General features: G+C 38.4%; 1 protein-coding gene across 9 annotated transcripts in view; it reads left to right on the plus strand.

Annotated features, from left to right (window-relative positions):
- Positions 1 to 15658, plus strand: part of igsf9bb (immunoglobulin superfamily, member 9Bb) — a 120629-nt gene that overhangs the window by 62302 nt on the left and 42669 nt on the right. For all 9 annotated transcript variants that reach the window (XR_008964931.1, XR_008964932.1, XM_057360399.1 and 6 more), the window contains exon 4: positions 9920 to 10071. Coding sequence is in view for 7 of the 9 variants with exons in the window: in XM_057360399.1 (XP_057216382.1) it covers positions 9920 to 10071 (152 nt within the window). In the remaining 2 variants the exon portion in view is untranslated. The remainder of the gene's footprint in view (positions 1 to 9919; positions 10072 to 15658) is intronic.

Here is a 15658-nt window from a genome sequence, read left to right on the forward strand (position 1 = left end):
TTTATGTTAATGTTATTAACTAGACCCTTAGAAGCTATAAGTCAGTTGGAAATTTTCATTGTTGTGAGTGACCTCAGTCCATGTGGGTTTAATACTCAGATCTTCACGGCAGGGTCAAAGAGGAGAGCAATGAGGTTAAATCTGTTACAGCACGACTGCGAGCTAATGCTAATCCCATAGGATTTAGTGGGATACTCAGGCAGTCTAAAAAGTCTACTGCATTGGCTGGGATGGCTAAACAGTGCCTCTCATGTTGTGATGTTAAGATTGTTGTTGGCAGATTACTTATCCAAACACAATCAAGCTTAAAGGGGGTTTATCAGCAGACTGACCTTAATCTTTCGTATCTGTACTATTGACTGTTTAAATCACGCTGATAATTATGACATTTTATAAACTATTTCCTGTAAATGTAACAAGTTGTTTGGTTAATATACTGCAGACACCTTCATGGGAAAACGTTTTGGAGTGAATTGTCCATTTAAAAAGATTTGCTTGCCACCTGTTTTCTGTGCAAATATACAAACTAAAATAAGCAAGAATGCACTTCATGCATTTCCACAAAGTTCTTTTGGATGGACATGGAAAGCAAGTAGATGCAAGGCTCTGTCGTTGGGGTCCTATTTTTATCTTAAAAGTTGAAGTTATAGTCACGGCAAAGAGGTGCTAATTGGCTGCTAGACGTTAAAGGAGTCTTTGTTTAGAGATATGCAACGTGAAGGGCTCATACCTCTTCTTGCAGATTGAACAATTATCAATTTATCTTTTGCGTCACAGTTCAAGCGGATCAGAGATCAAGGGAAGCACCATTAGATATCAGTCAGATTATGTCTGCAGTACTGCAATTTTGATAATGCCATTACAAATCTTCTATCATAAAGCTTATTACAGTAAGTGAATGGAGTTATGGGCTCTTTGCATAGAGCGTGAAACCAAATAAAGATAATAACAAATAAGCACAAGAGGTTTCGAGTCTATTTTCATTAAATTGCAGTGTCTGGCGTGATTATTTAGACAATCGTGATGCTTTGTGCTGCAGTTCTGATTGGCCTCCTTTAGGTCCTGTGATGAGCCAAGCCGACCCTATAGCAACAACACGCTTGGCTTTTGAGTTAGGTAGCTGTCCATGGTCCTGATGCATTTGTGCCAGGGAGCTGTCCATTGTACTGATAGCCTCACTGTTATGTGTGGGTGCTGAATGCTCAGCACTGCGACGACATATGCTTCTCCAACGCTGCAGATGGCATCATGGCATGAGATGAAGACTTTTAAACGGCAACAGAGTACAACATGATGGTACTACGCCACAGAATTGGAACTGACTGAACTGATAATTGCAGCTCTTATTGTGACAGTCTGCTAACTCACAGTTTGTTGGTTGGTTAATGGGAATGGGACGAGAGTTTAGGTACAGGCAACAAATGAGTCTAGTTGTTTATTGTTGAACAGTTGAGCAATGACCCTCGGTATATTGTCATTGAGTGTAAATGAAGCTGACATCGCGCCAACCCCTCGAGTGTCAGTTATTAGTAAGAGAAGAGCTGTAGCACTCTACTCGCTAATGACTTACTGCCCTCAATCCAGCATGTTCATTGACTTTCCTTTGAATGTTGCATGTCTGTGAGAGAATATTTGATGGTTAAACTTGATCTCTTTTTATTGATTCTCTGACTTTTTAACTTCGCTACTGTGAAGCTGTTACTTGGCACTACGCTTCCACTACCTGTGTTCGATATTTAGCTAATTAAAAACCAGGCGACAGTAACAACTGCCGTAGGATTTACACAAGCAGTCTGGGCTACATGATGTAATTGGTTTATAAAGCATACCTTTCAACCTTTTCAGTCTAAAGCCAATTGTCATCTCATTAAAATCTGGTTTACCTCTGAAGGGTAATGGTATTTCTCAATAATCCCTCTTGAGAGTTTTTACTACAAAAGTGTTCAACTGGTCCTGGTTCAGTAACAAGATTTTACATTGTGGAAACAGTTGAAGTTGTGAGTGCGACGCAGTAAGGTTATAAAAGAACTTAAAGCAATAGTTTACCCAAAAAATGGTCCCTACCCTAAATAGAAAAGTAAAAATTACTATGGTCAAGTCTGTCATGATCCTGTCCTTCCTGTCAGTAGTTTCCTGGTTCTGTGGACAGGGTCATGGCAGTAACACGTCTTTTGTGTTTGTTATGTTATGTGTGGAGACATGTGGCCTTTACAAATTGTCTGGTTAATATACTGCAGACACCTTCATGGGAAAACGTTTTGGAGTGAATTGTCCATTTAAAAAGATTTGCTTGCCACCTGTTTTCTGTGCAAATATACAAACTAAAATAAGCAAGAATACACTTCATGCATTTCCACAAAGTTCTTTTGGATGGACATGGAAAGCAAGTAGATGCAAGGCTCTGTCGTTGGGGTGCTATTTTTATCCTAAAAGTTGAAGTTATAGTCACATCAAAGAGGTGCTAATTGGCTCCTAGACGTTAAAGGAGTCTGTATTCTTTGTTTAGAGATATGCAACGTGAAGGGCTCATACCTCTTCTTGCAGATTGAACAATTATCAATTTATCTTTAGCGTCATAGTTCAAGAGGATCAGAGATCAAAGGAAGCACCATAAGATATCAGTCGGATTATGTCTGCAGAACTGCAATTTTGATAATGCCATTACAAATCTTCTATCCTAAAGCTTATTACAGTAAGTGAATGAAGTTATTGACTCTTTGCATAGAGTACCACGTCTTTTGTGTGTGTTATGTTATGTGTGGAGACACGTGGCCTTTGTTTTGACTTTGCGCCACGTGTCCTCCAGTCGCGTCTTTTAGCCCCGCCCCCTTATTCTCCACTATTCTCATCCCATTAGTGTTTCATTCCCCGCACCTGCCCCTTGTTATCTCTTTGTTAGTTCCCGTTAGCTTTGATTCCCGTCACCTTCCCTGTGTAATCATCCCTCGTAAGTGTTCCCCTATTTTTACCCCCAGTTCTCTCTGTCCCATGCCGGTTCGTTTTGTGCCCTTGTCCTGCTATCGTGTGTTGGTTCAGTGAGTTTACCCTTTTGTCCAAGTTTCTCTAGCCTTGTCTTGTCTACCGTTTGGATTATTGTTTATCTTTGGACTTCCTTTGTTTTGCCCCTCCCCTGAGGGTAGTGTTTGTTTTTAGTCTTGTTTTTATGAATATTTTTCCCCATCGTGGGTTTTGTTTCAGTTTTTGTGCTAATAAAGCTTTTTTGTTACTTCCATCTGTCTGCACCTGGGTTCTGTCTGACAATCATGACACATTTTTGGGTGAACTTTTCCTTTAATATCATAAAAAGCTGAATTTTGATGGATTTTAATTCATTCCCCTAAATACTGTACTGTTTTTGTGGTTGACACAAAGCCGTTTATTTTGTCTGCAAATGATCTCATATTTAATGTAGCCTGGCTTGGAGTTTTGTTCAAGGCTTTTGCAAGATAAAGGAATGTCACGCAAGCTTTCCGTGTTGGCATTTGACTAATCTGACTACCTTTTACAAAGTGACAGATTGTGCTTAAAAAACCACAGAATTCGATTGGGTGCAAATTTTAATAGCCTTTTTATTTTATAGTTTATTTTGCTTTTTTTTTTTGCTTTGCAATCTATGATCCTATTAGAATATGTCATCTACTGTATATACAGTTAACATGAAATCCATCTACACAGTTAACCATATGCTATACTGTATGTCGGGAGTGATCATACAAGATAACAAAGGAGTACGAATCTAAGGATTACACATGTAAGTAGATCGATGTAAGTGTGTAAGATGATTATATACTTTATGTCTAATATGAAAAAAGAGAATTAAAGCCTGAAATATGCATGCGCCAGTCGCTTGTGTATGTGTGAAGTGAATGCAGGAGCCAGAGGCCAGTAGTTTCAGCTTTTGGGAACATATTCTTTATCACCATCAGTCTGAGATAAAGAGGATTTTCACATAATGATTAGTGTTTTTGAATAGCGGTCTGAGGGTTGGTTCTGGCTGTTGTGTTTGGACTTAATTAGCTTTAGGTATCAGTCCATCACCCTTTAAACTTCTGGCTTTTTGTTCATGTTGCAGATGTTACAGTCCCACCATCATCACATAAACACAGAATCAGAATTGAGCGGAATCCTCCTCTGTGGTTTAAGGCTACACATGATTTACTGCTTGCACACTTTTTTGCGCTGTATTGTGTGAGTTCGATTTTTCCTTTCAACAAAGATTTTTGGTGGATTAACCTGAACCTAAAAAAGTCTTTGTTTTCATTTTTAATTGCTTTTTTATTTTCATAGTTTTTTGTGTAAATCTTATTAGGCCTACAGTTTTTTAGTTTTATGGAATGTAATTTAAAAACTAACCTATTTAATTTTTAAATGTTTAATATTTAATACTTGTTTATTCAATATTTAATAATTTTAAAAAATCAGTTCAAACAAAAACGTTTTTTAATTAGTTTTCCTCAAAAATAATCCTAATATTAAAGGAGCAATGTGGAGATTTTAGTATAATCTAGTGGTGAGGTTGCGAATTGCAGCCAACGGCTCACTTCACCCCTCCCATTTGAAGTGCTATTGTGGCTCTCACAGGACAAAGATGTCGTCACCTTTTCGCTTCTTTGTTAAAGGAGATAATGTATTTACGAAACACGCTCTGTAGAGCCGTTTTTCAATTTAGGGCTACTGTAGAAACAACATGGCCAATTCCATGCATGGGGACCCGTGGTGTATGTAGATAGAAATCGCTCGTTCTAAGGTAAGAAAAACCTAACGCTTCATTAGGTAAGGTCTTTATACACCTCTGAAGACATAGTTATGTACATTATATTACATTTCTGTCAATAGATCCTCCAAATAAATACACACTTGACCTTTAACTTTATACCTGTTTGTAAACCTGTTTGTTGTGGTAATGGGAGCTTGAAATTATTAGCATCATCATTATGTGGTTTATCTGTGGTTTCTATTGTATGAGCAAATGACAGGAGTTCCTGTGCCATCAACATAGGAATGTTGACAAATAGTTTTCTCCAGGTGTTGTAGACCCTCTTGGTTGAAATGCCCCTTACTCATCTCTCTCGGGCAGAGCACCAGGCTTTAGTTTTCTCGCTCAGCCTCCTCTTAGACTCCACTCTCCTCAGTATGCATAGGATCACATTTAATCCGTATATGACAGAGTATCTCTGTGATGAGAAAATGGTTTGCGGTCAGAAATGGGCCGTCTGCCTGTGCCTTAACTTGCAATTTTGTTACATTGCCAGAATCATAACTTTTCATATAAAAAGAAGTTTTCCCTTTGTTGGAAAGTGGTTTGCTCTACATTTACATTTACATATTTGGCAGACGCTTTTATCCAAAGTGACTTACATTGCATAGCATTGTACTATACACTTGTTTCTGACTATGTGCAATCCCCTGCAATCGAACCCATGACCTTGGCGTTGCTAGCGCCATGCTCTAACCACTGAGCTACAGGAAAGCTCTAATATGTTAATTTACAGTAAGACATTACAATTATTATGCATGTGTTTCTAGAAATATGTCTCTTGTTAAGAGCTAGAAATGAACAGCTGGGAAACACATCAATGCCCCAGCAACTGAAATGCCTCTTTAAAGTGCACCTGAAGGTTATAATCTGACTACTGATTTGAATGAATTTCTGTATGGGCGTAATACGTGGTAATGAGGTGGAAAGCTCTGTTGATTTGCTTGAGTGGAATTGCATGTGAGTGTGAGTGTGACAACAACAATAACCTTTAGATAATCGTCTTCGTGTGAAGGTCACATGACTACAGCATGCCTTTTAAACCTAGATCAATTAATGGATCAATTAATCAAGTATTATAAGAGATGGTTACTCTGACCAGGACTGTTCATGTCAAGGTGTGCAGGTAAATAAGCAATGTTAGACCAGATAAATCAGGACTTTTTGTTCATAATTTGTGAGGCTGCTGAAAATCAAAGTACATTGCAGCCTATTTGGCTTAAGAACCAACCACAAAAATTTCAAATCTAGTTCTTCCTTTATGATGCTCATTGTAGCAGCCTGGGGACAGTTGTGTTTTTTGGGGAATGATGCAAACCTTGATTCTTCCAAATTGCTTATAGCCATGCAGTCAATGAGAGCCAGCATTGTGCAATCCATTATTTGTCTGAGGTCTGTCTGTTGGCATGGTGACTGCGGCTGTAACTAAAGAACTATTAGTAGGGACAAAAGAAATCAGAGCATGAGACCTGTCAAATATACCATATCAATTTATGAATCGAATTATTTGTTTTATTTGATAATTTCAGTCAAGACTTCTTTTATTTGTTTATTTGAGTCAAGACTTTGTACTTAGTTTTTATATAGTTGTTTATTGGATTGAATTATTGGTGCAACTAGGGCTGAAACGAGTAATTCGAATACAAAAAATCATGAAGGCAATTTTTGTTGCCTCGAAGCCTCGTTTAATCCATTTAACTACAGTACACACGGAGCACTGCGTTTCCCCACGGACTGTTATTACTGACGCACAGCCCGCATTTTAGTCTGTTCACATGCTCACAACTAGTACCCGATCATTTCTCATTCTGATAAATAAGTGATAGCTTATTGAAATGGTGAAGTGCTATTTTACTTAGTTTTGGTCTATTTTGCGAGTGAAACTTGTTGTCCGGCTGCATTGAGTCCATAAAACTAGATGCGGACTAGTGGATGCCGAATCATGTTATTTACACGTGCCATCTGGGTGTTCTGTGTGTCTGAGTGAATGAACTGCACAGTTTAACATGCTACACGTGTGATGCCCATGAGTTTGTCTGCATCTGCGCTTTATGAGGACATGAACACATGAACTTCACCTCCAGAGTTGCTCTGAGAGTTTATTTCAGAACATTTTACTGAGTGAAGCTAACGCACTAAAAAATATGCGTCTTCCGACAACCTGGCATAATAAAAGTCCGGTTAACTCTGTATTTTTATGTGGACAATATATATTACTATTTAATAGTAAAAAATAAACAAACTAATTTAGATAAACTAAATGCATCATGCTGAAGTTAGTTGTTTACCTTTGAAATTATTCTTTCCATTTTTATTCATGTTTCTTATTTATATATTTGTATTAGGCCTATATTGCATTTTGAATGTAATATGGCACTGGAATGTACTAAATGGGTTTAGTTTTCAGAGCAATAAATTTCAGCAATAAATATGTTAATTTTTCTAAAAAGGAAACAAATTATTTGTTCATTTTAAGAGACCTGTCTTATTTTCTCTTGTATATTTAGTATTGCTCTTTAATAAAGAAAAAGTACTTATCCGAATACCCGATTAATCGATGGAAAATCAGTAGAATACTCGATTACTAAAATAATCGATAGCTGCAGCCTTAGGAGCAACCTTTTTTTTCTGTTGTCCTGTTTCTGAATGTTGTGATAACTAATCATCATGCTGAACTTCACTTTCAGTGACATTAATCAAGATGAATCAAAACCAAAATATGCCTCAACTTTTTCAATGATGCCTATAGTACAAGTATAAATTCTGAAGACCGGAGTCGAGATGTGAGTGGACGCGTGTATAAATGAGCCATGTGAGCCGATGAACATTGTTAACATACTCAGTACATGATCCTGTGAAGAAGATGATGTTCCTATGGGATGATCTCAATGTTCAGTTAGCTCACTTGTGCATGTGTGTGTAGGTGTGCACTGAAACATCTGTCTGTGTGACTGGTGTTGCCTCATAGCCTAATTATAGATGAATTTTTCTCACAATATGTGCCTGTGATATGAGCTTGTGATTTCTATCACCGGCTGCAGGCTGTCACGCAAGCTTGTGGTGTGAGATGATGTCATATTTCCTCAATGCTTTGGAAATATAGAGGGATTACTAGGCAGTGTTGAAGACAAAACGTGTGAGCGCGTTTTACTCCTTTTTTCCTTGGTAAAGGTGCGTGTATGTGACAACCTGCGGATGGGGAGCAGGTGATTTTTTGGCAGATTTAACAGATCTATTCTGGGACTATGATGTTTGCTTGTGTGTTATTTTAAAGGGACATACTGTAATTATAAGCATGCAGAACTTGCAGTGTAATGGGATTCAGTTCAGAAAGGCTTTTGAGTGCTTTGTGCTGTACACTGACAAGAAGACTTTCACTCAGTCCACACTGAATGTTTCACTATTAATGGGAATGTAGATTGAAAAGCGAAGGTGAACTTGACGTCTACATCAATTAGCTGCTTTAGATGACAGAGAAACACAATACAATCATAGATAAGTGTAAGACACACGTTTGTTCTCCAGACTCTATTTGATAGCCTGTGGTGGAGTTGCATCTTCAGCGTTTGCTGGGTGCACATGTGTGTTTATTTTTAATCAACATCACAGGTCAGCACTGTGTCAGAGTGTGGAAGGTGCTAAATGGAGACTCGGGTAGGAGCAGATGGAGGCGGTTTTGCACAGATGTCTTAGCGGCTGGCCTCAGAAACGTTGCCTTCAGCACTCTGGTCATGTGCCACCAGATCTTGGGGATTACTCAAGGAAATGACAAATGGTTATGTTTTCATTTAATAGAATGAAGCGATGCTGAAAATGTGTAAAACAAAAATTAAGTAGAGAAAAAAAGCAACTTGTTAGTTTGTTAAATATCTCTGAAAGAAAGTCATAGATAATTGAAATTACAAGCCGGTGAGTAAATCACAGCTAAATTTAAAGTTTAAGATCTGAAATCAACAAACCAGCTATAAATGAACATCAGGATTAATGCAGTATCTTTGAATTGCATATATCTGTGACTATTTTTGTTCTGAGCTGCGTGTACACCTCTCACAGACCCTGTAAAACGGGTATTATGGGTCTCACTGACATTAAGAGCCATATTAAATAGATGCACAGCTTCAGAAGATTCGTTTAGTCTAGGCCTTTGTAAGCGCAGGGTTTTGAGGACTTAAAAGGGCCAATGGCAAACCGTATTCTCTGTGACGTAAAGCAGAATGTTATTATTGCAAATTCTCTTTTGACTTGTTGATAATGCATCTAAAATATCTTTAGCTCATCTTTTATAAGACTCGGAATAATATCATGGAAGCTGTACATATGTATTAATATAGATACTGTACTTGTGTAGGTGTACACTGTAAAAAATGTTGGATTATTTCCAGCCTTGGGTCTAAAATGGACTAACTCAAACGTTGGGTTATAAATTACCATACTTTGTTTTTGTTTTAACCCATTGTTGGGTCAAATACAAACATTCTCTGGGTTGTTTTAACCCAACAGATGGGTTTATCCATACTTGACCCAACAATGGGTTGAAATAACCCAACACTTTTTGAGTTTATGTGTTTGTACTTTTCCCTATTTCATATTGCTTTCTAGGTTATTCTCTATAACATATGTTTTCTTTTGGCTCTTGTTATTTTTTTCTTGTACATCTCCTTTGCTGCCTTGCAAATTGTAAAAAGCGCTTGAAAAATAAAATTGACTTGACTTGAGGAGATGAATTCAGCCTTATTGTAACCAGACTTTCTCACATTTTTATTTCTGGTAGTCTTGTCTGTGTGTCTGAAGCTAATAATGAACCATTTAAAATGTAATATAAACAATTTGTATTAAAACAGTTTGTACAATATGTATGTATGTATGTATTATCATATTTTTCAGGTAGCCTATAAAATGTTACAGATTATTAATAATGCAACATACTCTTTTAAGATCCATGGCCGGGAGTCTCTCTTACTCACAGGTATGAACCAACAGCTCAGATGGCCTTCTGAACTCTCGTGGCTCCTATTAGCAATAAGGAATGAGTCATGCTTTAGCGGCAAACGCAAAACACGCATATATCATAGCACGTAATATCCTTATATAGGAGCGCTAATTCATTTCAGGGAATATTGGAGAACAGATATGGAAATTTCACATAATTTCTCTGTGTCACAGCTCCCCCAACATTCACGGACACGCCGCCGCAGTATGTGGAGGCCAAAGAGGGGGGCAAAATCACTCTGAGCTGCACGGCCTTCGGGAATCCCAAACCCTCGGTCAGCTGGCTCAGGGAGGGAGAGCCCATAAAGGACAGCAGCAAGTACAAGGTGAGCAAAAAAAGATCAGTACCACAATTTTTAAGATTCCTTGTTCTTTTGTTTGGTTTATACTTATTAAGCATTACAGTAGCAGTGTAATTGAGACATAATGTACAGTGTGTGTATTGTACAGGAGAGGTACGGTACAGTGGAGTTATAGTAAGCATTACAGGCAGAGACTGTTTCAGAATCTCACGCTTCACATCTCTGACAGATGACAAATGTTACATGTTTGTAGTATCGACTGCAGCAGTAGTCTTCTTTTAAGCCATTATCCACGTTCACTCCCTCAGCTGTGTGTTTGTGTCTCTATTGAAAACACTGGTGCTTTGGTTGCTGGTCCAACACTTGGGAGATGTGTCAGTGCAGGCAGTGAGCCATGTCTAACTGTGTCTGAAAGAAAAGTAGAAAAGAGAAAATAATAGCAGAGTCAGTGAAGCCATATCAATATACACTATATTAGAGATACACAGTGTTCCCAAAGACTGTTTGGACATCCGTGCCATGTGTAGACAGCCTTGCTGATTTCAATGAGCATCTTAGTCACGCCATTTGCTTGCTTGAAGTGTAGACAGGGTGTAAAACTAAAGCCAAATTGGTGGATTTAAAGATCGCTTTTTTTTTTTTAAGAAGTAGAAAACAAAGCATCAGAAAATGGAAATACATTGCCAACACTGATTGGTTCTGGCATGATGTTTATGGCTTGTACAAACGAATGCTTCATTTAGCAGCAAATATGAGTTATAACAGCCAGTCAACTGATGAATCAATTTAGAGCATCATATTTGACTTGACAAATGAAGCTGTGAAGTTTTCTTGAAAAGGATGGAATGTATGTGCATGTACTGTGAGGAAAGATAAGAAGAATTTACTGTAGATAATATGCTTTTACTGTGTGGATAAATGACAGCATTTAATACTGTTTTGATAAAGTTTTTCTGAATTTACTATTTCTACAGTTCAAATCAAATTTTGGGTTATTTTCAACCCAGCGTTGGGTCAAAAGGGTACTAACCATTTGGTTGTAAATTAACCCATGCTTGTTGCTTTAACACATTGCTTGGGCAAATTTAAACCATTTTCTGAACTATTGACAACATTCAGTAACAACATTCTCCTAAACACCAAATGGAAATATTGTTTTTCATGCGTCTTTGCATTCTCTCAGCCTTTCACATTGCTGCTGGATGACTTTCATTACTGATGTTTGTTTATGTTGAAATGTAAAAGACACTGGACCGAAATTTTGATTAAAGGCAAAAGTAGAGTGTTCTCATTTTTTCCATGGTTGTTTATTATTACCAAGTCTTTTCTGGCTTCACTGACCCATAGTCACGCATGATTTTCTAAAAGTGCCCCCCAGTAATTTGTTTAGTATTCCTGCTTCAGTTACAGTAGTTGAAATTCACAGTGTCTGTTTGGTGAAGTCAAGCAGCAGTTATAACAATAACCACAGCCTGTGGGAATTGCTAATTAATTTCACATTTTATAGCCTTCACACTTTAGCACTAGCCCTCTGTCCATCTCAATGTCTAATCTCACCCGTAGCTCTGCTTGTTTTACAGTAACTACACATCATAGAGACATCCCTTGGGCTTGTTACATTCACAGCGTTGTGTAATTAGGTGTCGAGCTGGACTATATAATGAATATTCACAGATATTTGTTGAGCTGTTGTTCAGTCTTACTAGTAGATTGTGAATATTTAACAAACCATCCTAATATTTCAACACCAGCTGACTCCAGTGCAAAGTTTCTTTTATAATTATTTCATCAAGTCGCTCATGATACAAAGAGAACCGTCTTGCCGAAAACAGTGACTAAATATTTTATTTTATTACAACTGAGCCATTGATTCAAGTGCCAAACCAACACTGTGAACCTGAACATCAAACGCTTCCTGAATCTAAACCATCTGGTCTCTGAAGACTCGCCAGAGGTCTCTACAGGAACGGATGAGTCAGTCTCCACCTGAAAAAGAGTTTGAATTACAAGAGTGTGTTAAAAGATCTCAACACACAACAGAGAAATGACAGGCTGTCTGGGAAGAGCTTTGCTCTCTGATTGAACACTTTTGACGTGAGGTGAGATAGCATCAGTTGAGGAACAACAGCATTCGTTGCTTCATAATTTGAATGACAGTGAACAGTGATGTTCTACTTGTTGACATTTAATAAACAGTTCATAGAGTTCAAGGCTTTCTACTAGACCAATATTAGTTGAGATCTGTACAATGTTGAGAACTGAGAAATTCTGATCCAGGAGGGAGCGATGTAGACTATAGTCATGGATAATGACCGTTAAGTCAACAATTGCTTATTCATGAGTGGAGGATGGAATGGGTCTTTTGTTATACCTAAATAATAGATTTTCCACACAGTGTGTTATGATTTATTAGACACGTGGGCTCCAGAGGGTGTGTGTTGATGTTGGGTCTGCTGTAGCCCGGCCGTGCAGCTTCATCTGTGTAATTAGAGTAATTATGGAGTCTGGGATCCACAACGGCGCCTCAGACTGCTGCTCGTGTGTTGAGCAAATGATCTGCATGCTGCCCACTTACAGGTTTATAGCATGTATGTTCAGTTTATAAATGCCATTGAGTTTGATTGTTCACGCCTCATTAATGGAGGTCACCAGATTTTCTCTGTTTTGCTTCACGATTATAAAAATTGATTGATGATTATGATTGTATGACGATTGTAATAAATGAGTGTGATCATCGTCGGTTTTACGCCTTGACCTTTTTTTCTTTTTTTTAGCATACATTTTGTGTGCCTTATTCATTAAAGGACCATTGTATGAAATTTAAATGTAAATTTGAGACATTTTAACCATAAACCTTGAGATGAACAGATTTTTAAGATCATTAGAGACATTTCAGTCAGGCGTTTCCAAATTTGTATCATTTAATATTGTGATGAAAGAGAAGAGAATTTGTAAGCAGCCTCTGTGGAAGACAAAAGTGGACTGTTTTCCATACTGGTCCACACACACTCACATGCCTGTTATCACATGAATGTGTTAATGATGCCTGCTACCTTGCTATTACACTGTATCTGATAGAGCACTGAATAATTGAACAGAAAAAGAGTGTGTTTGACTTAAACGTGAATCTATGTCAGCTTTCTCTTCACCTGGTCGACCGGCAGCAGTAAAGTGAACCTCATGTATCGTTCGCCATACAACTCTGACAGGGCAAGGAGAAAAGATGCTCTGCTGAGTCCCCGAATAATAATAATAATAATACATTTATTTTATATAGCGCCATTAAAAGCTTCACAGCAGGCATCACATCAGGTAAAACAACACAACAAAAACAAATAATCCAACCAAGTAAAAGCAATCCTAAAATAAAACGTTTTAAGAAGAGATTTAAAAGTCGCTAGTGAACGAATCCTTGAATGAGTTAAGACCACGGGTTGGGAACCTTTTTTAACTAAAGAGCCATTGCAAAACTACAATTTTATATATATAACAACTTTCAATGACTTTAATACTAATAACTTGATTTATGTCCACAGACCACAGTCTCACTTATGGTCCCTGTGGGGATCAATTGTTCTTCTATAAGAGAACATGTCCAAAGAGTTACATGTGATTACATAGCGAGGCAACGAGTTCTGTATCATACGCCACAGAGAACCGTAACTTTCAATAAAAGCATGGCGCTCGCTCTTCTAAACTCCTCGCGCTCTGGGTAGCTTCATCTAGACTGCGGGCGGGAGAGGTTAGCATAGAAATGTTTTTTTGCCGTTGATTAGTCGTGGCGCTTGCGCATAGCACTGCATGTGTGTATTGGCCAGGACAACCTGAAATAATCATATGTATTATTATGTTTTTTTTAACAATCAACTGTTGGTAAAGGATAAGACACCAGGTGAGCCACATGATTTTTGAAAAGAGCTACGTGTAGGTTCCCAACCACAGTCTCGCCAAAAAAAAGGGAAAACAGAAAAGAAAAATATCTGGAGCTGACTTGAATATCGCATTAATTTTGTGATTGCCTGTTATGTGGTGTGTGGGGTAGGGTGGATGCAGATTCGCTGAGAGAGAGTCACGCCAACTCCGTTCACTGGAATGAAACACAGTGTTTGTTCACAGCAACGGCGGTTCACGGATCCTCTCTCTCAACAGCACTGGGTGGAGACAGAGTAGGCAAAGCTTCTGATAGGGTGGGCCTGCTTTACACGTTGCTTACATACACTTGAAATGACCCTGCGACTGATGTCTACTCGCAGTGCTCTTCAAGGACATTAAAATTATATTTGGACTTTACTTTGGGACAGAGAGAGCCGGGGTCAGAGGTCAGCAGGCTATTCTCTGTTGTGAGTCTCCTCTGGTCATCCTCTCTTAGATACTGTAGAAGGGATTGATGTCATCATCCCTCCTCTCACCCCTCTGCCTCCAGAGATAGAAGCTTGTCCAAAGTAAATCAATTATTCAGGTACGTTTCTGCTCGCTCTGAGTACATACTGCAAGATTTGCATGATTCAAGGCCAAAACAAGCGGAAACACTCCTTTTGTGAGCTCGGCCTTGTCTTGAAAGAAAATTGTGAAACCAAGCCAGCAAACTAAACCATCAAAGCTTAAAAGAGCTTCCTAGTTGAAACAGGATTCTTATTAATGAATTATGACTTGAATGAATGAATTTATACGTCCTATTATCGCTACATGACACCAGTTGCGTATGAAAGTTTTGCTGTTGACCACAGTGAATATATCAGACTATTAAACAATGCACACACACACTACATGTTACACATGACAGGATAATATTTCAAGGGAGTAATATTGGGGCAGCATCTTTTTTTGCTCAGCTGCCAGGATTCTACCCCTTCAAACTTATGCATCATACAGTAGACTCAAAAACAACTAGTTTGGTGCATGCACTCAAACAACACTGTATATCTCATAGAGCATTTCCTCATATTTGCACACTGTAATTGGCTAATTTTAGCCTTCAAAGGCTGCACATTCAAATTGGCCCTATGAACAAGGCATAGTGGTCCAGTAGTTAGTGCATTGGGTTTGTGGGGTGCATGTTGTTGGATTGAGGCCTGGCTTTCTTTTTTCTCATTCAATACAGGGGAACCCTATCTGACAGGAACATCTTTAGTTGTTTAGTGATATAAAGCTAAAGCTCTGAGAACCTACTTGTTGTGGTGTTCAAAGTCAGCAGTGTTAATGTGAGACAAGTATAAACTTTCTATCTAATGGAACACAGGGGGAACGGTATCTGACAGTAATATTCTTCTCAGATGTATTCTCAAATATCGTTCCCCCTGCTATACTGTGGACATTAGGGGTGTGATGAGATCTCACTGGTCTCGCGAGAACACAATCTCCTCACGCAATTGGCATGATGGGGTGTTGGGCTCGAAATTGCGAGCATTATAATCTCATATGCTCCCTAAATTTAACCTGTGTGACCTCAAAATATATTTAGGAGCATTTGTGTGAGTGCACATTTTGTTGTGGTGTGATCTGTTTTCATTACTGTACAGAACACGCTAATAACTGCACAACGTATGTGTGAACAGTGACCGGCCCGGCCATTCGACAGCGTGATTTTCCATCCTGCAGCGCTACTTTCCCA

The sequence above is a fragment of the Triplophysa rosa genome, linkage group LG19 (assembly GCF_024868665.1).
Source record: "Triplophysa rosa linkage group LG19, Trosa_1v2, whole genome shotgun sequence".
Lineage (NCBI taxonomy): Eukaryota > Metazoa > Chordata > Actinopteri > Cypriniformes > Nemacheilidae > Triplophysa > Triplophysa rosa.